We start from the raw sequence: 25,759 nt of genomic DNA, 5'->3' as shown, positions 1-25,759 counted from the left end.
TTGAAAACATTAGACTCTCAATTTCATAGATTCTGATGAGAACACCAACTATATAATTGCTCAGGTAGCCACGTAAACAGTACGCACACAAACAAAAATAACTAAACTCTGACTTTCCTTACTCCCAAAGAAGGAGCACTTTTGTGTTTGAAGTTGTTTATTGTTTTAAAGAGCTCTTTCTCCATATTGTGTACCCATGTGTTCTTGAATGTTTGATTTGAGTCAATGTGATTAATGCAAATGTGTCATTGGCATTGGTGCCGTAAGGGCACTATAGGTATTTTGTGTCACTTTTTCTATTAAAAGATGAATATGCAGATATGTTAGGTAGTGCTGCATGCCTAGGTGATGAAATTGTGTTATCTGCTGCAGTCTTTGTTGCTTTTTGCCGTTAAAAACTGCCCAATTTCATTTGCAGAATGTTGAAGCCTCTCCTTCAGGTCCACTCCAATGGTCACATCAGACAGTGCGGACCATTTCCCATCTGTGAAGGTAAGTGGAACTGAAAGCACAACGCCATCTGGGAGGTCATGGTAACCTACACAAGATGCCAAGAATAATCCCATGTCAGCTGTAGCAAATAGTCCAGTAATTTCAAATTGAGATACAGATCCAACTTTTATTACCTGAGCAAAGCACACCCAAGGAAAACACCTCATTTCCAGCACCAAGGCCGTTCCAAGCCTTCAGGACAGTGAGGATGCCATGGCTGCATGACATGGCAGTCGTTCGGTTCATCCTCGAAACTACAGCCGCACGCCGACTGCGTACCAACTCTTGAAAGTCTGTTTCTATCCATGTCCTAGTATAGAGAAGAGGAAGCACTTAAGCAGCTTTACCCTGGAGTCTCATAAACTGTTGTGTAATATTACAAACCTGTCATTTATAATATTTTGTGCTGGCAGGGAGAAGAATTCCGGTCCTTTAACTGGCCCATCATAGTTGAACACTTTAGTCTTCTGAAGGTCGACATAAAAACTACCGCTGATGTTTCCCCACACAATGACATCGCGTACATCTAAAACAGAAATGATAATATAATAATTATTCAATTCCAAAATGCAGCAAGAAGTGTATATTGCCAACCATTAAGAATCAACTGTATAGCTACCTGCCGGTCTCACATTAAGTTTCTTTGCAACAATGGCCCTGGCTTCATTCTCAAGCTGAGTCGCCAAAGCAACAATCTGGTGACTGTGAATCGAGTGTGTGTAGTCCAAAAGAAGCGAGCATCTGAGGTTGACAAATGACTCCCCAGAAACAATCACCTTCACCTCCTTCTTGGTTTGTGTGTCAATCAGCCGTCCATATTCTCTGTATCTCTCAGAGATTGCGTCTATTTTTTGCTTCTTCAATTCTCTCTCATCCACTGTAGCTATATCATCACACCACGGCTCATCCAACAAAATAATGACATCTGCTTTCTGGAAGGCCTGTTCCAGATCTGTGTGAATGGTCACCTGTAAATAACCACAAATAGGCTGTTTTACGACTTTTTAGAGTGGTAAAAAAAATAAAATTAAAATGAATTTCCCAAACTATTGTACTTGATGAAGCAGATGCAGTGCCTGGTGCTCCAACTCATTCTTCAGGTGATGCAATACCTCTTCATCACCATCAAGGTCCAATAGATGGACATCAATTGTGGAAATATTGGGGAACACGTCAGCAGAAATCAGACTACTCATAAGGAACTGGGAGGTTGAACTGAGAGCACTGGATATGTAAAGAAAGATATACAACATACATAATAGCCAAAACAGCCGAATCAGAAAATGGAAGGAGCAGGGTTTTTGAGTCAGTCTCTATCAGCACGAGCCTACCTGCTAATCCATATGTGTCTAACAAGATTGGCACGATGCTGCGCCTCTGCTAAGAGCTGTTTGTGGGCTTCTAAATTCTCCTCTGCAATTTGCACCATGATGTCTGCGGGCATGTCTGAAGTAACATTGTAGTATATCTACAAGAGAGAGTTTAAATAGGATTTTTTAACTAAACTGAATTGGCTTCTTTTATTATTTATATTATTTTTTAAGCACATTTTTTTACATCTTGATCTTTTTTCGAGAAATCTGAAAACCAACGTAAAATTTGCAGTCAATTTTAAAAGGATGACAACCTGTGAATTGTTTTCTCTTTTCCTGCGCCCCCTCGTAATTTTGATTCCATAAGTAAAACAAATATGTTCTTAATTCTAAAAATGTACAACCACAAAATAATTTTCCTATGAAAAAATATATGGAGGTAATACATAAATTATAATTTGAAACACACACACACACACACACACACACACACACACACACACACCTGACAATGTTCTAAAAAGTCACTGAAGCCTCCTAAAAGTAATCCTTTGCCTCCTTGGTGTACGATTTCCCTCCAAATTAAAGGGGACTCCTTGTGCTTCCAGCCATTTTTCCTGCAAATGTCCTCCAGCCATTCCTATAATATATCAACGATTTACTAATTAATTCAAATCGGTATATTGCTGGGAGCAATGGAGAAGCGGTGAGAGGATTGATGGGTTTATACCTTCCATTTCTCTGATGGGATTGAGATTTTTCGAATCCTGAAGTTTGGAAGATAATTTTGCAGTTTGTCTGCTAATAATTCCGCTTTGGCATAATATGGACAGTTTATTTTGCCTGAAAGGGTTAATGGTGTAGAAATTAGACATTTGAAAATACTAAAACGTAAAAAATGACGGTAGATCTTACCAGAAAGGACAAACATTGCCATTTCAGTCAGGTCGTTGTTGGTTGCCGGGATACCAACAGTGTTGCGGTTATTTTCTTCCTGTCGGAAAAAAGCAAACCAAATGATCACTTAATAACTCTTAACAGTAACACCGAGGATCATTTTTTTTATAGATAAACCTTTATCGGCATTGTGACTATAATTTCACATTTTTGCTTAAGGGCGAGTGCATTGTTTGTAATTTATAAATGTAATCACTGAAGCATCGAGCACACCAGAATACTCCAAGTTTGCTGCTAAGGTTCTATCGCAAATGGGTCGATTTGAGTATTTTGACAAACGTTTTGGGGAAAAAAAGGGTTACGTGACAAATGTGTTGATTCGCCGAAATCTGCTTTTAGTCCTTGTATGAAACAAATTGTCATACCAACACCGAGTGGCTTTCATTAATCTGATCAAAGAAATTTGTGACATAGCATTAACAATATAAGCAGTCTTTTGGAAAAATAAAATCTGTTGTGACGCCGTTGGATGTAAATACAACTCCTTGTTAATCTTTGATAAATGTTTTTTTTTAATACTGTTGGATCCTTTTGTCGTCGGAGTCTCAACAAAAAAGAAATAAATGATAATTGTTTATTACAGGTTTTACAGCGATGGATTTTCATGAAAGGTTTTGTGGCTTCAGTATGGATCCGCAAAGACAATCAATGATAGCTTGAACACGAACTTCTGACGGAAAATTAAATTAAAATAATATTCTGTTATCACATACAACAAAAACGACCAAACATATCGACTTCATCGTTTTGACACAACCCGCGGAAACTTTCTTCTCCGTTGGAGCAAATCTTAGAACATGTTTCCTACCGAACCAATTTGACAGTGGGACCAAACATGGCGGCGCACACAGCTTGAATGCGTGAGAATGTCAACGCGCATGTAAAGACTACTTTCTTTTAAGGCACCCGGGTTATCTAATGCTAGATATTTGCCGACAGTGTGACTATCAAATCAAGACAGGGCAGGTTTATTTTTACCTTGTAAAACTCAGGAAGAGCGCATATATTAGCTAATGTAAGCGAGCTTTGCACTTCCAAATGTGTTGGCCTTCCTTTTAGAAAAAATATAGGGATCATTATCTTATTACAGAACTATGTTTTACTTGGTGACACAGAGAGTTTTGAGTCGGGATCTGCGGTTGTTTATCCGCAGGTCTATTTCAAAACAGTGGGGTTTCACGGTAATAAATTGGAGTAAATACGCATCTTTCCGAAGTCAATGGCTCACACATAATTTCAACAAAAAGCTTCCTACTGTGGGAAGACTTGCGAGTTCTACGAGGTTTTTCTCAGAGGATAGGATTCCTAGCATTGATTTAGAAGAAGAAGACGAGGGACATCAACTGCCTTCTGTAGTCCAAACATATCAGACAGCATCAGTGCAAAGTCGGAGAATTTCCCCATTCTTGAAACAGCTGAAACACTGCGGCTCCCCATCAGATGTGTTGGACCTCACCTGTAAATATGCCCCTACACCACGACAGGTCAGCAACTGTCTGACCCAAATGTGGTTCACCACAAAGAAGATGTCAGAGGACCAGAGACGCTATGAGCTGCAGTTGATGTTTAATCATCCTGCATTTGACAGACTGTTGCAGAGCTCGATAAAGGCTGTGGGACACTTAAACACCGAGGCTATCGCTTATTCCCTTTTATCTATGGTCAATCTCGGAGTCCCACAAAGAAGTCGCGTGGTGCAAACTTTCCTTCGACATTGTCAGGTAGGCAGTAGAATAAAAGTGGAACTTGATATGATCTTTGATTTTTGCTCTTTTTTATGTAATGTGCATTATTTTAACAGGAGAAACTGAATGACTTTGATGAGAAGGGCCTGTCAATATTAGCCTCTTGCCTGGTACATATGGAGGAGAATGCCAATGTTGCTGCACTGAAAGAAGGCATGAGGTTGACACACGTCTTTGAGCAATATTCAAATCACAATATGATAGTAAATATCAATGTTTGAAACTTGTAGTTTGATGCCACCAAAAGAATTGGGGAAAAAAGAGCAGAATTAGGATTTTGAAAACATGACATTTGAAGACTGTTGATGATCCATTGTTTGAGAACTTTTTACTTGCACCACTGGATCTAAGTAAAACTATTTTTAGCCTAGATAAAAGAAAAAACAAAAAATGAAGCCTTTACTGGATTAAATTTAATAAGCTCTATTGTATTTGTCCCGATATCAAAGCATCATTGTACAGTTTTGTGTACTATTTTTGATTTTCTTGTTCTCTAGGATGATGGTTGAGATGCGTCTTCCTGAGATCAAAAGTGTCTTGGCCCTCCAGACCATGATGCGCGTGTTGGGAAAAGATACACCGTTAGACCTCAAACGCAAACTGGAGGTTTAATCCTGGTTTTAACACAATATTTGTTCATATCCTTCACAGTATTTTCATTGTATTTTCTTTTGGGCCGCGGCCAAAACTTATCTGTCCCCCATGTACTGTCCAGGTAAAGGTTTTATCAATGACTGACCAGTTCACCCTCCCCAATACTCAGTACATGATCTCTACTATGGCCACAATGGGCTTTTACTCCAAACCACTGTTGGATATTTGCAGTAAAAAAATGATAGGTAATTTATTTAATTGTTATACAAAAAAATCCTTTATGTACATATGTACACGATCACAATTTCTTGACTTTACAATCTTCTTTACAATCCTCACATTTGATTTGTTTTTAGAAAATCTTCATGGAATCCCCTTCAACAGATTGTTACCAGTTTTACTGTCCTGCAGGGAGCTGTACTATAGAGACTTGGACCTGCTGAATGGCATCTCAGATTATGTTGCCTCTTTAATAGATGTATGGACCAATAAACAGGTATAATAGCAGTTTTCAAGGTTTGCATAAGCTAGATACATGTCACATACAGGAAACGGCTGTGGGAAAGCAAGAATGGTGCCAGACTATGGGTGCATCATCTGACTGTTGGTATGTTCACTTCCTTTAGTTGCTCCTTCTTCTGTCTGCATTTGAAAGCCTCGCTTTCTGTCCCGACGCTTTAATGAAGGCATTGACTGAGAAGATCATTGGCAACCCAGGTGCACTGACCCTGAAAGACATTCTCTGTGTCCTCAAGGTGTACTCATCCCTCAACTATGATCTGAAACACCAAAGACAACTGTAAGTCCTCACTTGCAAATATTCTCATTAACTAAAGGTGCGGTCACTGCGCTTATTTGAATTTCACTTTCTGATATTTATTAAAGCTTTCTCTTTGAGATGGCTCCTCAAAGATCTTATTTAGTCTGTTGGTGCTGAGCTTTTAAAGCAAAATAATGTGTATTTGAACCTAATGTTGTTGTCTTCAGAGAAGTACTATAGTTATAGGATGGTAGGACAATGATTTTGTCAGATTTATATTTAAAATTCAGCATTTGGCGAGCAACAGATTGAAAAGAGCCAAATTTATCAGAGATATTGTTCAATTTCAATATATTATTTTATTTGAATATATCATTTTTGTTTTCCATCTGCATTGTAGTTTTTTAGATGGTGTTACACAGGCCCTTTGCTCTTATCTGCCCATGATACCCACATTTGAGCTACTGAGGTCAGTTTATTACCTGAGTGTTCTTGGATGCTTCCCTTCTGCTCCACTTCAGCAACTTATGAATGAAGATAGCATAAATCAGTTAAAGGCTACAGGTGAGTCACAGGTATTCACAATTTTCTCAAATGCTGTTCATAAGTGCTGACAACGACATTAATAATGATTTAAATTCACAACCCCATTTTGTTTAGTTGTATGTACAAGTGCTTGGACTTATACTTGTTTCCTTGTCAAGATTTATATGTGACGTATCTGAAATTCTTGTTTTTATTAGCTCCCCGAATTTTCCAAAATCAGGAAAACATGTTGCGGACAGTGGACTTGTGCCTCCGGCTGGACGCTCCTGCACTTCCTGTGCCCTTGATTCTTCCTTCATTTCTGCTGGGTGAAACAACCTCCAGATGTGAACCATCAGTCAAGCCATGGCTGTCCCACAGCCTGAAGAGCTTATTAGAAGAGCAGGAAAATGCAATTCTACAGGAAATGCTACTGGTGGAGAACTTTTACCTCATAGGTAAAGTAAGATTTCCAACAGTAAGCATGTATTAATATGAAGTTTCCAGCTGTTTTCACAATGACTGTGCACAGTGCAGCTGACAGAAGCCATTCATTGTGTATGTGGGTGCTCCTCCGCAGACATTCAAGAGTTGATTTTTGCACGCTCAAAATCACTCCTGCGGAAAATATTGTATAAATTTCTGCCCAAAGTGTTAGCTAAAACCAATTATAGCCTTCGCATGTGTCACATCAGGAGCATCGCAACATGACTATTTGACAATCTGACATCTAATTGGCCCGGCTTCACACACCATCCAGTGTGAAAACATCTCAAAGTTGAAACTGCATGAACTTATGTTTGCATCTATTTACAGATGCTGTGATAATCAAACCTTCACTGAGCCAAAGCTCTGCACATGATTCGAGTGCTGGAGATGAGCTTTCTCCAGCAGCAAGCAGTCAAAGGTAGCTTTCTAGTTGAACTACGGATGTAGCAAGATGGTAAATACGCTTGTGTCATATTTAGCCATGTATAAAAGGGGGAGCGGATGCCTCTGTATCGTCAGTGTATTTTGATGCTAACACAATTTCATATGTTAACGCAAACCATTTTTTTTCTGTTAATGCACAAAGCTCTAAATCCTTGAAAGCAACATATCAATTCTCTAATACCAGATCAGTTTAGCAAAGTCAATCTAAGTAAATATATTTTGGTTCATATTTTGGTTCCTCCAATGTAAAAAAAACAACAAAAATAATAATTATTTTCTTTCCATTTTCCAGAATTGCTCTAATTTCCTCCTCAAACGCCTGCTGTTACGGCACGTCCAGACCTCGAGGGCCCCTCGCTGTCATGATTCGCCATTTGAAAATTCTGGGCTATGATTGTGTCCTGGTGAGACTCACACAAATGTTCATCTTTTTTAAGAATACATAGTTCACTGAATCATCATCATGTCTCCTATATCGCAGATGATGGATCAGGAGTTAGAGTCGATGTCTGAGCAACACAGGCTGGACTTTCTGAGGACCTGCATTTTCCCAGAGTCCCGCAGGCCAGAAGAATCCCTCACAGAGTGACGGTGGGCAGTTGGATGGATACTGAATCTTGTGTCAGCGGTCTAAATTATTAACACACGCTCTTGCTAGCATGTAAATAGACCTGGTGTGTGCTGTAAATTAAACACTGAACATTTTTGGTTAAAAGTGTGCAAGCTTTTACGAGAAGGGTGTGAGGAAGATTTTTTGTTATGTTAAGCATTTTGAGGGTTATTTGTCAGTCTTAAAAAGGTAATGGCAACAATATGTCAGTTTTGCTGATGCATATGTTTGCTGGTGATTAATCCCATCCCGTCTCTGAATACACCAGTAAAACTACCGCATGCTTCACCGCAAGGTGAACTCAGACACTCATTGTGAAACAACCACAACTGCAGAAAGCACCAAAGAGAGAGAACAGGAAATACAGCAGAGCCTTGTTTTTTTTTTCCTTTAACCTCGGGGTTTATATCTTGAGTTCGTAGAAATGTGCACATGCAGTGGAATGACTAGATATTCATAATGTGACAACAACAAAAATTTGATGAGTAAAGGGGGAAAAAGAATGTTAGCATGTTGTTAGAATGTTGGAACATTTTACCCAGGTCTATAATTCACGTTTGTGCAGTCATTTCATGAGTCATTTCCTCACCTCACACCTGTGCGATTATCTGATTTTTCCTTTCAAAGTTCATTTTGTTTGACTACAGCAAAGAATTAAATGTTTAAAGACTTCTGTCACCAGGTTTAATATATTTATTTTACTTTTCTTCAAATGGCATAGTTTAAGGTTAAAGTACCACAAGCTTTCTTTTTTGCCTATATAACTTTATAGCTTTGGTCCGAGGTTGACAAATAATGGTTACCCTTTACAATTGTGGCTTTTGGAATGTTGATGCCTGTGTTTGTCAAATGTTCTAATATTGTGGTTACATTTCCTCAGGTAACCCCCATACTTTCAGCCACAGGGGGCTGTCTATGAGTGTGTGAGAGTGATAATAGTAGTGTGTAAAGCAATATGAACAAAGGCAAAACCACTGGGGTTGGACAAGCTGTATTATACATGCTGCTTTTGCTGCGTATACATTTAGTAGTAGGTAAAAATGCTGCTGTGCTGTGTTAAACTGAGGAATTGTTGGCCCAGAATCAATTTGGGGCATAGAAGTAATGCATTGTCGGTATGTGAAGCTTTCTTTTGTTGTAGCGGGTTGTTTTGGAAATGGTGTTGATGTAGTCAGACTGGGAATCTTCTCTCCTCCACTTGACCTGGAAGACATAAAGCCTGTGAGTAAAAGTTGGACGAGCTGAAGCCTTTATGCATGAAGGATAATTCATACACACGTAGACACAGCCCTTCTCAAATGAACTGTGAACAATTCACCTCCAATAAAATGCAACAAGGTGTCCCCTAGGGTGCGTTTCCAAAAGACCTCATACGGATACATATGTCAAAGGTGCAAAGCCCTCGTATTGTGCCTTAGATGGACTCTTACTGTAATATTTCAATGTTTCCAGTAACATACCCAGATGATGATTGCACCAATGGTGACAGTGACACTATAACTGCCTATCACCAGTGCAAAAATCCACATCCAGCCACAACCACAGGTTTGATTTTCCCTTATCGTTGGGTTCTTGTCCTTGGCACTGCATTGGTGTCCTACAACAGAAACATGGAGGAAGCATTAGATCAGCTTGAATATACAGTATATGCACAAAATTACTGAGGGATATTTACCTTCTATGAGCACCAGGATTCTTAAATCACTGTAAAGTGTCATCAGAGGTGGAGGAAACATTTCAGTGACCTCACATGTGTAGATGCCGTGACTGCTGGCGTTGACCCCTGTGATGGTGAAGTTGGGTGAGTTTGCACTGGGGTATTCCACACCCACTGGGTTGGTACTTGTGTTTTGGTTTGGGGTAGTAGCCCCACTGATCTGCGTGTGGTGATGAACACATTCTCCATCCTTGAAAAGGCTGAATTTGATGTCTTCGGCAGAAGAATTTGGACAGGGGACATTCACGTTGCCACCAACGGGCACACAGACAGTGTTCAACCTGTCTGCAGGGAAAAGAGTGATAATAAGTGGTTGTGAAACGAGGCTCTTAAAAATGGCACCGCTTGACATGATTGCTGGCAAAGGAAAAATGTTTTTGTGCCACCGGCTAACGGCTCAGATTTAGTCATTTCTCAGCAAAACCCACCCACTCCTATATGAAAATTACTCAATATCTGCACATCCAATCAGAATGACGTCTTTAAAAACATGCATTTGCCACCAAAGCAGCCACAGAATGACTCAATTTCACCACTGGAAATCACTCTGCTTACTGTAAAAACTTTAACATTTAGGTCATTTATTGACAAGCATGATTTGCAACAAGCAAGTTTTAAAGCAACTCCAGGTTCAATGACTGTGATAATGAACTGCTAGGGGATCAAATCTAATACTATTAAAGTTATAAAAAGTTCCCAAAACCACATGCATTAGTAAAAATAAAATTCTGTATGTTTTTTTTTACATTTACTGATTTCTGTAAAATCATGCTTTTCCACAGAGGACAGAGGAATAATTATAATTATAGTTATAATTATGATATTTGGGGATCATTCCTGTCAGTCTTAGTGTTTCTTCCAATCTTGCAGTTTTGCTAACAACTCAGAATTAATCTATCTCTTCCTGCTATAACCACATGCACACTTGATAAACTGTAGTTAACTAAATAATACACACTTTCTTTAACTAATAGCCAAATGTTATTAACAGAGCTTTTATTTTTCAGTACTCACCACTGCAGGTGTGCTGAGAGGTTTGAAGTATCTTGCAACCCACAAGGAACACAAACCCCCACCAAGCACTCATCTTGTGCACCATAAGCAGACAGAGGCTTTTTATAATTACTTACAGCTTCAGTCTCAATCTCAATCTTGCAACAACAGAAAGCATTCAATCAGAAATGTGAACTACCAAGCACAACACATCCTGTAATTATTGTCTATCGTCTATCTGAAGAACTCCCATGAACCTCCGCTTCACTTCAAGGAAAACATCCTGTGTCAGAAACCACTCCTCCGTTGTTTCACTCTGTCTTCCACTTGTTCTTGGGGTACCTAGTGTAGTCTGCTGTGCTGAAGATTAAACTGTAAATTTAGAATTGTCAGAATCCAAACACAAAAAAGGAGGCTTAATCCAATGGAGTGAGTCTAAAGTGCATTGAAATAATGTGAAAATGTTTACTGAATCAGAAAGAAAAAAAATAAGCGGATTACACAGAAAAACACTTACTGGAAATGACTTAAAATAAATGTGGCTTTCAGTTTCTTTTGAGTATAAGACAAAGTGCTATCCATCATTGAGAGATAACACTGCTTGTATTGCCTAAGGTTCACGTTAAATTTTGTACACTGCCACCGTTGTAATATTTATTCAGCTTTGAATTCAACGATAATATGTTGGTTAAAAGTTTTTCAGCTGAAGGTAAGGTGAAAAACACTTTATACACTAGGTGGCGACAAAACGTCGAAAATATTCCTAAATGTAATCAAGGCAGTTAAAAGTGAGAGAGAGAGTGTGTGTGTGTGTGTGTGTGTGTGTGTGTGTTATCGTAGCTCTTGAAAATGTATTGATATCCCTTCGTAACCTACTGGAATTTGTTTCTTGTTAGAGTAATGTGACCACATGCATCACAATAATGGGGTGTAATAATAGTTAATGTGGAACAAAGCACTATTTGGCGGTGGCTTTGGAGATACTACCAGCAAAAACCCATTATTATTATTAGTAGTATTATCATCATCATTATTGTTGTTGTTGCGGTTGGGGTTGGGGTTGGGGTTAGTGGTGGTGGTCTTATTTATAACACCACTAATAATAGTGGCAATCATAAAATACGGGTGTTTGTTTATATTTAATTGATCCCCGAATACTGACGATGCATTCACGTTTCACCGGGAGTCTGACGTTTGAGATCTACAACGAAGCAAATTCTCATGCTGCTGCTTCTATGGTTGCGCTCAAATTTTTCTAACCTTAAAAAAAGTTATATTCTATATGTTGTACGTGTGTTCTTGTCACTTTGTCACATTGTCACAAATCAATTAAAGACAGGCGACATATTCTCAATCAAGTACCTATATTCTGCTAATTTCGACGGCCGTGAAGGCATCGCCAGGATCAGGGCTGGACAGGAAACGACGGAGACGAGCGGCGTGTCTCCCCCAGTAGGTCCGGGAGAGGGAGGTAGACACAGCGACAGAGAAGAATGAGAAAGGGAAACATAAGGTATATGTAGACCGAGCAGCGTGTGAAAACATGACGAAAACGGGAGGTGTTTAGCAGTAATTTACTAAAAAAAAAACCTGAAGTTTCATCCCACCGGCAATTCCTCCCTCTTCTCCACGAGGCAGGCATATTTGCCTTTGTAGACCATAGGAGAGAAGAGGAGTCCCTTTGTGGATCCAATTTGTATGTGAGTAGGATTTTATTTACTATTCGTGTGTGTTTTTTCAATACACCATTCATTACATTTTCCTTGAATAATTGTGCATAACTAATTATGAACGTTCTAATGAGATGTCCATTCCCAAACGCCCAGCACTGGCAGATTGTCCTATGACGAGTAGTGTCCATAGGGTGCCTTTTTGGCAATACTTTTAAACCCGCATTGTGCATTCATATACATGTATATATTTTTTTTAAAAAGACTGCTCTCGATGAGTTATGCCTTCAACGTGTTTGTTGTGGCAGGCTGGTGTAATCTGGGTTTGTGTGCCTCCGATGCGGTCAATGATCAATCCCATTCTTTTGGGAGAAAGGGCGTGCTGCGTTTGCGCCTACTTGGAAAAGAGCCGCAGCTTCTCTGGGAGAAGCCACTGAACATGAGCCCATTGTTGTGTTGCATTTATTCGCCTTGCTGCCAAAGCAAAGCCGGCTGAAGGTGCTTAAAACACAATTCTCCTCCCTGGCTCCTAATTGAACGGAGAGCTGTAGTCTCCACCCTGTTTAGCCGGGGAAGGCTATCTGCTCTGAGTAATGGCCGATGGTTTGTTGCGTTGGTGTTCATTAATTTATTCCCTGACGGGTTACATTTTTTGATAGGAAATTCTATTTCACCGAGGCAGTTCAAGTTCAAGTCATAAAGTATACAAGCCTGATTGGGCTAAAGTCATTATAAGCTGCCCCCTGTAATGCGGCTGGTTTAAATACCCTTTGTTGGATGACGCCGCTGGGCAGGGGATTGTTTGACCGGTGGCTAATTAATGCTAGCTTTCTCTTTTACTTTTATAAACTACGTTATGAACGACAGACAGAGCAACGTGTGTCCGTCTATGTAGTTTCTACCTGGCGGAAAAGTTAATGATCGGAACCATTTTTGGCGATGTTTAGCCCGGTTAGGGTTCTAAATTACTGGCCGAAGCTATCACCAATCTATTGCTCGTTGTGTGTTTTACCATCCCAGTGTGGTTTTATTAAGACTAATGAGATAATGACCCCTGGGGTCTAAAATATAATTTTGCCACTGTGTGTGCCGCCACCATATGGTCTCATCCAGAACACGTCCCCTTTCTTTGTGTACCTGTCTTATTTACAGTACATTACCAAGTCCATGCAAGGTAACTGTCTCTGGGCTAAACACACAAAACAAAGTGCATTTGCCGTTAAATAAGCCACAAAGCTACTTGGCTTTATTCCACACAGTGTCAGTATAATAGGCTACGTCTGCCCTTAACACATGCTTGATTTGCATTCACATATTGCTAAACTTAAATCATACATTCTAGGTATACATACAAGTGCAACCTATATACTTGGGTTTCACCCCCTCAGGTCAATGTTTGAAATCCTGGTGATTCAAAAAATGATTAGATTCAGAATTCTTTACTGTTTATTCCTTTTGTAACTCGGAGCGGAGTGTCTTGTTGTAGAAAACACAGTATAATTTAGTCTTAATCTGACCTTTTCTGTTTTGGCTGTCCCTGGACTGTGACATTTCCTATCATGGATGAGTAAGAGTTTAATTATTATTTGGGTAGGAAAAGTGGATGGGTTGAAAATATTTGCTCATGTTTTTCAGGTTTGAGGTGTTCTTGCAGTCATATTCTCCCAAAACAACTTAAGTTCTCAGATTTCGTAATATAGTCATTAACACATGCCTGTACCCGTGTCATTGGATATTCTACTATGCTTTACTTTTCAACATTGAGCTTTATAAGTGTGCAACACATACAGGGGATTAAAATATCCTTACTCAAGGGCCCACAGTGCTATGTTAAACATATTACATTTTTACAAACCAAATTTCTATTGGTTTGTTAACAGTTACAATGTCGATGCGGGCAGACATTCCGGAAAAGGGTCAGACACTAAGAATATTGATGAGGACGTGTTATGTCAATGATTTGGTTTAAAAGTACTTTTAGCTCACTTTTTCTTAAGCATATTCCATGAGAGCATATACAATATGACCTTTAGGTGTACTCTAAAGGAAAAAAGCAGCAATTTGCTCTCCTCCCACCCTCTTTTTGTAAGTCTGATTATACACCGATAAGATAAGAAGACAGTTGTCAGAAATGATTTAGGCTTCTGGAATGATCCTCACAAGATCAGACTACGAATGTCAAATCTATTCTCGGTTTGTTTGAGCGTTAACATGTCCTGCATGCTGGTCTTTCCAACTGTCAGCACTTTACGGGCTCTGCCGTTTGAGTTGTGGGGGTCATGTCTGACCTCTACCCATCCATCTATCCAGCCATGTCCTTGGGCATAAAATGTCCCTGCACAAAGACTGTTGAGAGAAGTCTGGGGGTGTCACTTGGTGTAAGTTTCTCCAGGTTATGTTACAGCTGGCGGTGCAGTTGAGTAAAGGAGAACGGCTGGAGGATGGCGATTCAACAGAGCTTGCATCTGATGATCAAGAGCTGAAGGAGAAACTGCAATTGGCATCATAGTGAGAAATTGTCTGTTAATCCAGCTTGATGTAATACTTCCTTTTGTGAGCAACATGTGGTTTGTACTTAATAAAGAGCCTTGTTCTGTTAACATTTAGCTGACCTTTGGTGGCAGCTGCCCCTGCCATTTGGAGACAAAGACAAATGGGCTTACCAGTCTACCTGGAGCTTCCGTTCTTTATAGGGACTCACTTTTCCTGTTGGCATTTTCATACCCACCTATAGACTTCTTATCACGAAAACTGTATAACCAGATGGCTTCATTAGCTTCCAACATGTGAACCACTTGTTCTGTGAACAAACCTTATGGCATCATCTTTCAAATCATGATCATGCTGATCATGCTACCCTGTTCTCCATAATAGTGGTGATATGCTTTGCAATTACTCATTTTATTAAATTTGAGGACATGAATCTGGTAAAATCTGGAATAAACTCTTTTGTAATCTGTTTTTACCTGAATATTCAGTAAACTGCTGAACGAGATAAACTGTAGCATGCTGTGTGTTGTTTGAATTGTTTTTTGGACTTCATATACAGACTTATTTTGGGACAACTGATTTATTCACTGTGTACTGCCATTGGTGCATGGTAAGATTTGAACATGCATTAAAACTCTAACTCAGCTTTTACCCTCCAGTTCCACTGCTGATTGAACAAGGCAGAAGGAGGGCACCCACTCATGCACTAAGGGTGATACATTTAGGGGCCTTGTTCATGCAGGCAGTACTACACAGAGATTGACCCACAATTGGACATCTATTCCTTGTTAATCTTCATATCTGTGCCACTGGGTTTTCTCTTGCAGCATTGCAGATATGTGCATTTTTAGCTCAGGTTAGTGCTGGTGGGATTCATGATCTACAAGAAAAAGTCCACTTTTATCTATTGTTAACATAGATAATAATAATGCTAGACAATGTGCTCTTACAGAGACTGTACAACATTGCAATAACAATCCTTTTCTGCACCTACTTTATATTGACATAGAATAGTACCAACAGATGCAAATGTGTAAAATTTGCTATAACATTATATTTGTACATGACAGCACTTTGTTAATGGTGAAATAATGTGACAGTGCACAAAATTAGTCATTCTAGTGGGCTTGTTAATAGTATTGGGATGAGCAAACTCTGAAACTCTGTTTCAGTGGTGTAAGAACTGGGTCTTTGGATTACTTGGATATCTGCATAGCTTGGTCACTAAATGTTTTCCAATCTTCATTTAAGTCACACTACTAGACTTAGATGTTCAAGTGCATGGTGTAAAAAGAGCTAATTGGAGCATGGTTGAGATACTTTTACTTTACTTTTACTTTAGGCAGAGTACGGTCTTAATTCGAATAATACATAAGATAACTGCAGCTTTCATCTTCCAAAACAGACACATTGTGTTCTATCTAATAGTGCTTTAGCTGTTGCCGCTGACCAACCTACAGGTGCCTGCGATTTGTGGTGAGAGATGTGTATTCCCTCAGAAAATTGTTGCCAGAAATTATATCACATCAGTTCCAAAAAAAGCCCCATTTTGTATAGGTTTAGTTTTTTGGACATTGATAGACCATCGGTCCACATCTTGAACAACATAATCACATATTTGGTTAGTTTTTAGCCCCATACCACTCTCAGGTGACCTATTTTTTGGCCCATATCCAATCTGTTGTATTGTTCATTCATTCATTCATTCATTCACCGTCCCTTTTGTTTACTGGTTACTTTTGCTGTACATTTTTTCTAAGCAGCTTAGGCAGTTATTAATCGGTATGTCTTTGAAAAGGACAAGCGACCCCCTCCCTGATATATTCCAAATGGTCTTTCCCCTTCAGCCTTTAAAGTCCCCATAACCGATATCTGACATTTTATTTTTAACAGATGGGCATAAATGAATTCTATAAAATATCATTGAACGGATTACAGACTGAGGAGAGGAGGAACTTGGGTTGTACGGTCTTTCTCCACCCTACCTGTCTGGATCATAACCCAGAATATCCAGTTAACTGTCCACCGCAGCAGCCGTAGGACAGGTCGCCAGATGGAGTGACAGAATTTAAAACCAAACCATCGGCAAATGGCTCCACAGACATGCATTGATTTAAAAGTAAGCTTGAGTGCTTGTTTCAAGAGCGCACAAAAGTGCTTACTCGGATGAAAGCTAGTGCATGCTTACTGTCTGGCTTCTGTGGCTGCACAGACTCAGGTAAATGGAACATTATTGACTGGTTAATGTATGGGCTGCCACGTAAACCATGGAGCGAGAGTGCTGTTTCAGTTTTTTAATTTGTTAAAAGTTGCTAATTTAAATCTTCAAATGCATTTTATTATATATGTATTTATTTGCAGCACATGGTGCAATTATCCCAGGGAAACGCCAACACTGCCACTTCCTGCTTCCTCTCTGCAGTGACCAGAGTTCAGCTAGTTCTCATGAAGCCATCACAGCAGCCTGTGTTTCCTTGTTTATGTGTGTTTGTTTGCTTTTCTCGCAGTATCTGGTAGCACTTACACTCATGCAAAATGTGTGTGCACACACACACGCATACACTGACAGAGTAAATGTTTTCCTTGCTTCACTGTAAAATGCCTGAATGTTTAGATGGCCTCTATTGAGATTGATTTATGCTTCCCTACCCTCCATGATGCATTCCAATCCAATCCATTGAGGATTTGTAAAATACCTTCAAGCTGGGTGAAAAAGCCAGGGATGTCACACAAAAAAAATTATATATATATATATATATATATATATATATATATATATATATATATATATATATGACATCTAGTCAGCTTTAACTATACAGAATAGTTTCCACGGAAAACACAATAGTGACGGGTGATGATAAGCAAATAATAAACAAAGCACAGAGGCTGGGTTGGCAACAGATCCATCCACATCAGGCTAGCATCTGACATCAAAACATGAGAATAAAGACAGCCAAACCAACCGTCAAAATCTTCAGTGATAATTCTGTTCAACTGTCAATCTGCAGCATTGTTAATTGTTTGGTAGTTTTTGCTCTACATGTTGTCAAATTGATGTTTCTTTTGATGGAGGGTGGCATGCTTTAGTGTGAGTAGACCTCCTTGACATTGTAAAAGCTCTGGGGAAAAAGCTTGTTGCTTGCATAACATCACCTGGGTGAGAAAATAACTATTTTTGGCACGTGAATCTTCTGTCCATGTGAAGTGCATGCTCTATTTTGTAGTAACACACTGGATCCAGTGACCTACCTACAGGTTTGATTATTATTCCCGCAAGTGAATGTAGGCATTTTTAAAGAAGTACCGTACTTGGATTTTGTAAAATTTGTGTGCACAAAACATGAGTCTAAGCTTGAGATGTTGGGTCAAATACCCTGTCACGCGAGGAAAATTCCAGCTCAAAATATGCATCATGTCATCTTAATTTGTGGAAAAGTTTTGCTACGCTTCATACCCGTACCAAAAACAGGCTTAGTTGCTAATATTATTAAGTTTAATTAGTTTTAAGTCTTCTTTTAGTTGAAGCATCAGACTAGTACCGCAAAAGCTGTGGCAAGAATGGCTTGTTTTGCTATTAAATATGCACCGTGGTTCCTGCTTTCCCCTTGGTCTTTGAATTTTGTTTTTGGCCATGATGATTAAAGTACCCTCGTTCATGTCTGACAGAAAATAACATTCCAGTTCACAACATTTCCCTACCAGGAGCCGCAACATGCAAATTGGTGACTTCAAAATGAAGTTTAGCTACTGGGATGAGTGACGAGGACAAACGTCTGTGCAGAAGACAGCAAACGATAAAACAGAGGAAAGATTTAAGTGGGAATAGGGGAGCGATGTTTAGGGGAACCATTAAACGGTTGCTCTGTGCAGCTGATGTCATGTGAAAAACAACAGTTGGGAACACCAAGGTCATCATTCATTTTCCTCTCTGTCATCTCCCGAGGTCTCCATGTGTGAAGAAGCGAGTGCTCTGCAGTTTTGTGTAAGCACCACAAAATGGCCCTGGACCTTATTTTATGTAAAGAAGATACTTTGGTAAAGTGAATGTCATGCATGTATTATGGGCTTTTTGTAAATGTAAAAATGTACTCTGGAATTGTGGAAAACAAGCACTGTTTTTGTACTTTTAAGTGTACAGTCTCATGATGGTTGGAGGCTCATTTTTCATCTTTTTTTTTTACTGACAGGCCTTATGTAGGGCATGGAAGAATCCCAGAGAATATTCGTAAAACCAGGCACTGTGAGAGTCAGTTGACACTTTTTTTTTATGATGGAGGGAATCTCTTGACAGTCACTCAAACCTGCAGGCTTAATCTCAGAAAATAGCACTGCGTGTGTGCTTGTGGGACTGCCTCTTGCCAAATCTCATTGACTAATACTCTGGTAGCTCGGCGAGTGAGCGTAAGCCCCTATTCATTCAATCTCTGGGTAAAGTCAGTGGGTGAGTAGCTTGCTAATCTCTCTGCTCTGCTGATCTTAGGTTCTGATTGTTTTGGGCCCATATGTTCCACCGACAACTCCACAATACTCTTACTAAATACATTGAGATCCCCTTCTGCATGTGGCAACATGACCATCTAAGTATATTTGATTATCTATGTAAACATTTAGCTCATTAGCACGCTGTGATTCTTGAAATGACAATGTGCCGGTTACAAGAGCAATTCCTTTCCTCCGTGTATTGAGCTGCTCAAGTGCAAGATAAATGTGATCGTGTAACCCAGTATGTGTGTTAAATTACACACAATCCCCTTCAAGCCGCCACTGGGACCTCCATCAGATCCCACTGGGCGACGTGGGAACATTCCTGACACAGCATTATTCCATAATTCCCACCATGTGTGGTTTTTTTCCCCCTTCAGTGTTGAGTGTTCCCTGCCCGGACCGTGGAGAATCCTGCTGAGGACACACAGCTCCATATAATTTCAACCAGACTTCACTGACAGTTGGGTATAGTCCAGCGACCCGTCAAACCAGTAGCATTTTACTTGGTTTATAAATGTCCCATTGGGGGCGAAAAAGCATGATTATGCTTGGTCGTGGTTGCTATGTGATTTAGAAAGTCTGTAGTCTTTGATAAACTTGCATTCTGTATTATATGAAGTCCGCAGATGGGTGTTTTTGCTAATAATACTCTTACATGATTCACTTCAGCTGGACTTGTTGACCAAATGGATATTACATTTGTTTTGGTCATGTATTGATCAATATTCATCCTTTTAAGCTTTGAAACCAAAGTGAGCAATCAGTCTGCAGTGTTGACTTGTGGTTTACCTCAGTATCTATACAGGAACATTCAGGTCACCACTAAGACTTATGGCTCAGGAACCACATTAAAATGCTAACATTTCTGGTTAATCAGTCTGTTATCCATTGTTTTAGAGTCAAGTCATTTTGGAAACGCTTTGAATTGCTTTAATGCATTGTTTATGTCACTTGAGACCTGCCACTAGACAGTAGTTGGGTTTTGTTAGTACGTCTTCTAAACTCAAGTCAGCTAGTTTGATTGATACTTTTAAAATGGACACTTACAGTATTTACAGTATTTACACAAGAGCTGAACTAATTTTGAGGTAATCTCAGTAAAAGTGTGAGAATAGAGGCATTTGATAAGTTATATTGTCATGCAACAAAAGAACTAGTAGTATTATTAATAATCAGCTTTATCTGTTTTGTTGTATACCGTATATGTTCCTTATTTTTGCCAGTAGTGGGTTGCGTTGTATTATACAGGTGTTAATGTGAGTTGAAAATATTTGATAGATTACACAGAGTTGGCCCATTATTCACTAAGTAACATTACTCCGGTGTACTTGAATATACTCATATAATCTACCCCCTAACTGCCTAGTTGATGTGGCCTGCATGTCATTCATGCCCATTGGGATGCTTGTTGAGACCAGTCTATTGTGTAGCTATATGGAGCCCAACGATGATAAGCCTGGCGTGCAAAATTTCCACCACAAAAAGAACTTTTCACAGAGCAATTAATGCCGTCGTAGTCACCGCTTGGACATTCATTCACGCGTATCATTCCAGGCTAATGTCTGCTTACTCAAACACTGTGTTTTCCCCTCTACAACAATCCTGGCTTTCACGTCTTCCCGTGACATCATAGCCTTCCCCAGGATGCCCTCTTACCCACTTCCTGGCCTCACAGGAAATGAGCTCCAGCGATAGACTGCATTTAAGGAGGAAATGTGGGAGGACAAGGACACACCTGTGTCCACTGCACAGGGGCCTGTGCTTCTGTGTTGTAAAAGTGGGGCACCAAAATAGGCCGCATAAAAACGTCCGTTAAAAAACCGTGGCACAAAACGCACCTTTTCACACTTTTTAATCCTGCAAGACTCACTGAGTCTTGAACAAAAGTAGCTACACTGTTGTTTTAGATGGCGGGATTAAAATGATTACTATTTTATGACAGCTCAACATCCAGGTAAAAGGCATCTTTGCAGCCTTTTACCCTTTTGGTTGCCTTTTTAAATATTTATTCTGTTCTTTATTTTTATTTCAAGACTCATTTGAAAGGAGGAAGCTGTGAACATGTGTAATGCCTTCTGCTTTTCAGCCTCTGCCACTCAATCATAAGGAGGTTATTATGTTTTCCTGTGCGTGTGCTGTAGCCCTACCCTTGTTTTCAGCACCAGAGCAGCTGTCTGCTGGCCTCCACACTGTTATGACTGGAGCAACTGTGCTCACTGCAGCTGCACACATCCATGTGTCACTGCCACACCTGTTCAAAGACCTTGTGTTGACTGACTCTTATCACACGCTAGCTGTTTGCAAATTATACCACAGAGATGGGAAGGGGCGTGTCACGGAGCTCTGTAATCGGAGCAGGCAATTGTGTGTTTTTAACACATGCATACGAATGACAGAGTGTCACTCTCTCCTGACATGCTCTCCCTGTTACAAGAAGCCTATTAGTTGTGAAAACACATGCACGGGGAGAGCCTACATGCTTTGACTCAACAGTTGCTGTGCAGAAGTACAGCTGAGGTCAGCGGGAGCAGATTCCTCAGCATTAGCCATTGGGTGTCTGCCTCTCATAAAATAAATGGGACCAAGTCATTGATGTTTTCCTGCCAGCTCAGTTACAACCTGTGACTTGTGTGTATCACCAGACTATGACTCAGTATTCATACCGATACGAATTTGACTTTAATGACTCGGCACTAGTGAGTTAAAGATCCTTGCAATTTTGGGCTCGAACTGTGTTTTGAAGTGAGAAACCTGTGGTGGTTTTGCTCCTTATGAAGCGAGTTATCAGTGTTTAAGTGTGACATGCTTTGTAGTCAACTGGAGAAACCCTCAACTCAGCTGTCACCTCTTTAATCTTGTGGCAATGGTGAGGAGAATTAATAAAGATGGGAATGCAAAGCTTGATTGCTTTCCGAGGTTGGTGTAAGGGTCTTTCTGACTGTCTGTCACTTTTGGCTGTATATAAAAGTCTCTCCACACTCGTGCACAATATGGTTAATCCCCTGCATTCTTGTGATGAGCTGCCTGCAATACGCTGTACAATGCAGCAGGCATCCCGTTAGCTTTGTTGTTCCACTTAATGATGGTCTGCACTGATATAACATTGCATTCTTCAGCAATAATCGCAAGAACTAATTCTCTTTTTTTTAATAACTTCTAGGGGAGAATATTCCAGGCTGAAATTGGAGTTTTGGTTTATCTGATCTCTGACCTAATTGGGAAGAAAAGAAAACCACTTCAAAGGTAAGAAGTTCTATAAAACCAAGTGAGCTAAGCTAATTCCACCAGTGCTGCTCTGCATGGAAGAATATAAACATTGTTTGAATTTAACTACAAAAAGAACCTTTTTTAGCTTTAAAAACTTAAGGTTTTTTGATCTAACCCAATTATGACCTTCTGACATGCTTTATTCTTGAACCTGTTCTTAGCTGTCATTGCTGTACTCATTTTTTAATGACTGGAATCTGCACTTGACCTATGGATCTATGTGTTTGTTGTAAAAGGAGCGCGCGGTCAGAAAGGCCTTGTAAATCAAAGCCAAATGAAAGGAAAGTCAAGCCTCTGAGGATTTTGTCAGGGGAGACTCAACCTTGCCAATGGAGATAATTCCTGACTAAAGTGGAACCATGTGAGGGCGAACTGTGTTGTGGAGCAAAGGGATGCTCCTCACAGGCGGGTTTTATTTTGCACACGGCTGAATTTGCCCAGAGTCTCGGTATTTTATATGAATTTGAAAGTGATTCATGTTTGTTGTAGTTTATAGTCCTAATTTGAGACGGTCACTTATTTTGTAGAACTACTGTCTGCATCATCACAATGATGAAAGTGCTCTTCTGGAGTTGATTTGACACAGAACGTGAAACCAGCATGTAGCATAACAACCGTATTAGTGGATACATGCTAACAAATTGAATAGATCTACTGGGTACTGTTTCTGATTTATTTGAAGATGCATTTTTATCCACTGCAGCTGAATGAAATCAGAAGTCATCTGGTTATTAAAATGGTTTGATTGGGTTCTGATTCAGGTTAAGGTTTTTTAAGACCTGCATATTTAGTGATACTGCAATTAATACACATGGCAATTGGTGAATTACAGCTTGTGTTCTGTCCAAAATTTAGTTTTTATTCAGATGGGGAGGTTTGTTTTTTAGAAAAGCGTTGAAAGGCTGAGAGGAAGAAGTCTGCTGGCTTTAACTGTTCTGTGAATCTGATGTTCTTACATGTCATTTAACACGGATTATAACAGTTTATAGATGCCGTGTGCTTAATGTGTCACAGTGATTCCATAAGGAAGTGGCTGTTACATATTGGTTACTTTCTTGGCAGTCAGTATTAATATCAGATAGATGACAAATGTTGAGTCATGTAATTGGTTGTTATGGAAACCATTTCATACATAATAATCAGAAAAGTGTATGCTGGCATTAAGGAAGGTGACAGGATCGCCTGAAACCGTATAAACAAAACACCTCAAAAACAAGTTTGTGCAACTTTCTTTGTGCAAAACAAAGCAAATGATATTAAACTGAATTTTTTTCTTTCTTGAAGAGATAAGACGGTGACCGTTTGGGCTATTACTTGAACAGGTTTTGTGTATGCTGAAAATATTGGGTAATGTGTAAATATGTTCCAAATATTTAACTGAAACTTGGAATTTCCAGATGAGCGTACCTAGGTGTACATTTGGGATGTATTCCAAGTGCACGCCTTCATATTGGTTCAAACGAAGTTCTTAGTCTTGGAAAAGTACCAAACAGCAGTTTGCATTAGTCAAAACAACACAAATACCCAACGCTCTCCAAATAGCAACTATCAGTTAAGTATTCTTTTAACGCCTCCTTTTACTTTCTGATACCAGATCCTCTCATCTTTTTTAAGCAAAGTGCATGTTGGGCTACTTGTTCTCAGCAGTCAGTCTCCACTGCTGCAGTGCTTCATCATGTTCAAAACTGTCTTTCTGAAGGCACTGCAGTCAGCCACCTGAGCCTGTGTGTGTGTGTGTGTGTGTGTGTGTGTGTGTGTGTGTAGAGGACGTAACCCTATCTCTTGAAGGCAGGGACAAGGCTATTGATTTCACATTTGGACCACTGCCCTGCAGGGAAGTTGACACATCCTCAGAATATGTGTGAGGGTGTAAGATAGATAATGACAAAAATGAAGAGAGGACAGAATAGCAAAAGTATTTATTTTGGATGCAGTGACTTCGTACAATGGATACAAGCTCTGTTTTTTTTTTATTAAGCAGCAATTTTTGGGATTTACTAAAACAGAGTGATCTGTGTTTAAATGAAGAAACTGCTTTAGACCCTGTGGTCTGTAAAGGTGGATGAGAAGGGGCAGCCAATTTAACCATACTGTTATTCGAGGACACGCGTACATATATTTTAAAACTACAGATTGAGATAGCATGTGAAAATACCAAGGACAGTCCACTGATACTTCATCATAGCTGCTGGTTTAACATGACTTTGTGTTTCTATGGCACTACATCTGATGAGTTGTATATACTGTAAGTTTGCTCACTCTAGTACTGCTGAGCTTCTGAGTTTTTACACTTCCCACCCACCAGTTGTGGCTATGCCTTTTTTCCTCTTCCCTCAGCATTTGTCATCTCTCCATTTTCTTCTCACTCCACCCATCTCCCTCTCCATCTGGCGGTGTCTGACTGCCTCTCATGCTTCCCCTCTAGCTCTGTCCCCTGTCTGTTTCTGTGGCCCTCCTTCCTAATTGGCTGTGTAATCCAGAGTGAATCTCTGTGTCACACTGTTTTTGACTGGAGAACGGTGTGTGCGTGTGTCTGTGTGTGCACGCATTTGAGTGTGTGTGTGTCTGCCAGAATGGTTGCAGGCCACATGCAAGCTGTTGGTCATCCTTGACTGACACCGGAGCTGTTGATTTGGGCGTTCAGAAGCTCATAGCTACCCCCTCCCTGCATGATTGTGCATATCCGTCACCCATAACCCACCCTCCTGCCTCACTGCCCTGCTACTTACTTCCTCCTTGGATGGCCCTTCCTTTCTGGGCTTTGCTTTTAGTCATATTCTTTGTTTCTATGCCTCTGTACTGCTGTTCTTGTCAATTATTTTGTGTTGGTGTTGTTTAACACCATATCTTCAGAATACAGAATTATTATCTTCAGGTTCATCAGAAGTGCCCCCTCAATACTTACCTGTAAATCTCTGTTTTAAAACTATTTAAAAAAACTTTCGTAAGATACACATTATTAGTGCAGCAGATGCTTATTGGTTTCACAGTCTCATCTGAGGGACGTCATAAAGATTACACTGTATCGGCCACGACAAGCTCTGGTAATTAGTTTAGATGCAGCATTCTTAAAAACTGTAGTTGGGAGCATGAAACTGCCGCCAGTTTTGATGCAGGAATGAAGCTTGTTTGACTGCAGAACTCAACAGTCTTTTTACCTTGTGTTTTGCTGTAAAGCCTCTATATTTAACACTCCATTCCTGTT

At 39.8% G+C, this 25,759-nt stretch overlaps 4 protein-coding genes across 8 annotated transcripts in view; 2 read left to right on the top strand and 2 right to left on the bottom strand.

Moving 5' to 3' along the window:
- Positions 1 to 145: 145 nt before the first annotated feature.
- On the bottom strand, positions 146 to 3,131 carry mdh1b (malate dehydrogenase 1B, NAD (soluble)). The gene is made up of 9 exons (XM_011606130.2): positions 2,721 to 3,131; positions 2,536 to 2,648; positions 2,311 to 2,445; positions 1,824 to 1,960; positions 1,548 to 1,716; positions 1,112 to 1,460; positions 877 to 1,018; positions 627 to 802; positions 146 to 538 (listed from the first exon to the last, which is right to left on the bottom strand). The coding sequence occupies exons 1-9, from the start codon at positions 2,740 to 2,742 to the stop codon at positions 360 to 362; spliced, it is 1,422 nt and encodes a 473-aa protein (XP_011604432.2). The 5' UTR covers positions 2,743 to 3,131; the 3' UTR covers positions 146 to 359.
- Positions 3,132 to 3,585: 454 nt separating this feature from the next.
- On the top strand, positions 3,586 to 8,612 carry fastkd2 (FAST kinase domains 2). Of its 2 annotated transcripts, XM_029839753.1 has the most exons (12): positions 3,586 to 4,246; positions 4,351 to 4,483; positions 4,564 to 4,667; positions 5,005 to 5,113; positions 5,223 to 5,346; positions 5,458 to 5,597; positions 5,728 to 5,900; positions 6,262 to 6,425; positions 6,605 to 6,844; positions 7,203 to 7,293; positions 7,612 to 7,723; positions 7,801 to 8,612. In XM_029839753.1, exons 1-12 carry the CDS (start codon positions 4,203 to 4,205, stop codon positions 7,906 to 7,908), a joined length of 1,542 nt encoding a protein of 513 aa, XP_029695613.1. In that variant the 5' UTR covers positions 3,586 to 4,202; the 3' UTR covers positions 7,909 to 8,612. The 2 variants fall into 2 exon arrangements, with proteins under 2 accessions (XP_029695613.1, XP_011604392.2); XM_011606090.2 differs by having other exon boundaries at positions 3,586 to 4,483.
- Positions 8,613 to 8,901: 289 nt separating this feature from the next.
- Positions 8,902 to 15,095, bottom strand: si:dkey-1h24.6 (CD28 molecule). 2 transcript variants are annotated; one of them, XM_011606051.2, is made up of 4 exons: positions 10,661 to 10,922; positions 9,605 to 9,931; positions 9,390 to 9,526; positions 8,902 to 9,132 (listed from the first exon to the last, which is right to left on the bottom strand). In XM_011606051.2, exons 1-4 carry the CDS (start codon positions 10,743 to 10,745, stop codon positions 9,013 to 9,015), a joined length of 669 nt encoding a protein of 222 aa, XP_011604353.1. In that variant the 5' UTR covers positions 10,746 to 10,922; the 3' UTR covers positions 8,902 to 9,012.
- Positions 12,065 to 25,759, top strand: part of raph1b (Ras association (RalGDS/AF-6) and pleckstrin homology domains 1b) — a 33,335-nt gene continuing 19,640 nt past the window's right edge. Inside the window, exons 1-2 of one of the 3 annotated variants that reach the window (XM_011606091.2) lie at positions 12,065 to 12,339; positions 22,448 to 22,530. The gene's annotated coding sequence lies outside the window, so the exon portion shown is untranslated. The remainder of the gene's footprint in view (positions 12,340 to 22,447; positions 22,531 to 25,759) is intronic. The other 2 variants (XM_011606094.2, XM_011606092.2) reach the window with 2 other exon arrangements.

Source organism: Takifugu rubripes, chromosome 8, assembly GCF_901000725.2.
Source record: "Takifugu rubripes chromosome 8, fTakRub1.2, whole genome shotgun sequence".
NCBI classification, from domain to species: domain Eukaryota; kingdom Metazoa; phylum Chordata; class Actinopteri; order Tetraodontiformes; family Tetraodontidae; genus Takifugu; species Takifugu rubripes.
The sequence above is the reverse complement of the archived record's forward strand: the minus strand, read 5'-3'. Positions and strand labels throughout refer to the sequence as shown.

What these genes read in the sequence shown, in the direction of transcription:
- mdh1b (XM_011606130.2), bottom strand. Translation starts at nt 2,742, where the DNA reads ATGGCAATGTTTGTCCTTTCTG. An exon ending in AGACACATATGGATTAGCAG is followed by an intron (nt 1,717 to 1,823) that starts GTAGGCTCGTGC and finishes TTACATATCCAG; the next exon opens with TGCTCTCAGTTCAACCTCCC. An exon ending in CTTGGGTGTGCTTTGCTCAG is followed by an intron (nt 539 to 626) that starts GTAATAAAAGTT and finishes CATCTTGTGTAG; the next exon opens with GTTACCATGACCTCCCAGAT.
- fastkd2 (XM_011606090.2), top strand. Translation starts at nt 3,857, where the DNA reads ATGTTTTACTTGGTGACACAGAGAGTTTTGAGTCGGGATCTGCGGTTG. An exon ending in TTGCAGTAAAAAAATGATAG is followed by an intron (nt 5,347 to 5,457) that starts GTAATTTATTTA and finishes ATTTGTTTTTAG; the next exon opens with AAAATCTTCATGGAATCCCC. An exon ending in CTGAAACACCAAAGACAACT is followed by an intron (nt 5,901 to 6,261) that starts GTAAGTCCTCAC and finishes TCTGCATTGTAG; the next exon opens with TTTTTTAGATGGTGTTACAC.
- si:dkey-1h24.6 (XM_011606051.2), bottom strand. Translation starts at nt 10,745, where the DNA reads ATGGTGCACAAGATGAGTGCTTGGTGGGGGTTTGTGTTCCTTGTGGGT. An exon ending in CTCTCAGCACACCTGCAGTG is followed by an intron (nt 9,932 to 10,660) that starts GTGAGTACTGAA and finishes TTTTCCCTGCAG; the next exon opens with ACAGGTTGAACACTGTCTGT. An exon ending in AATCCTGGTGCTCATAGAAG is followed by an intron (nt 9,527 to 9,604) that starts GTAAATATCCCT and finishes TTTCTGTTGTAG; the next exon opens with GACACCAATGCAGTGCCAAG.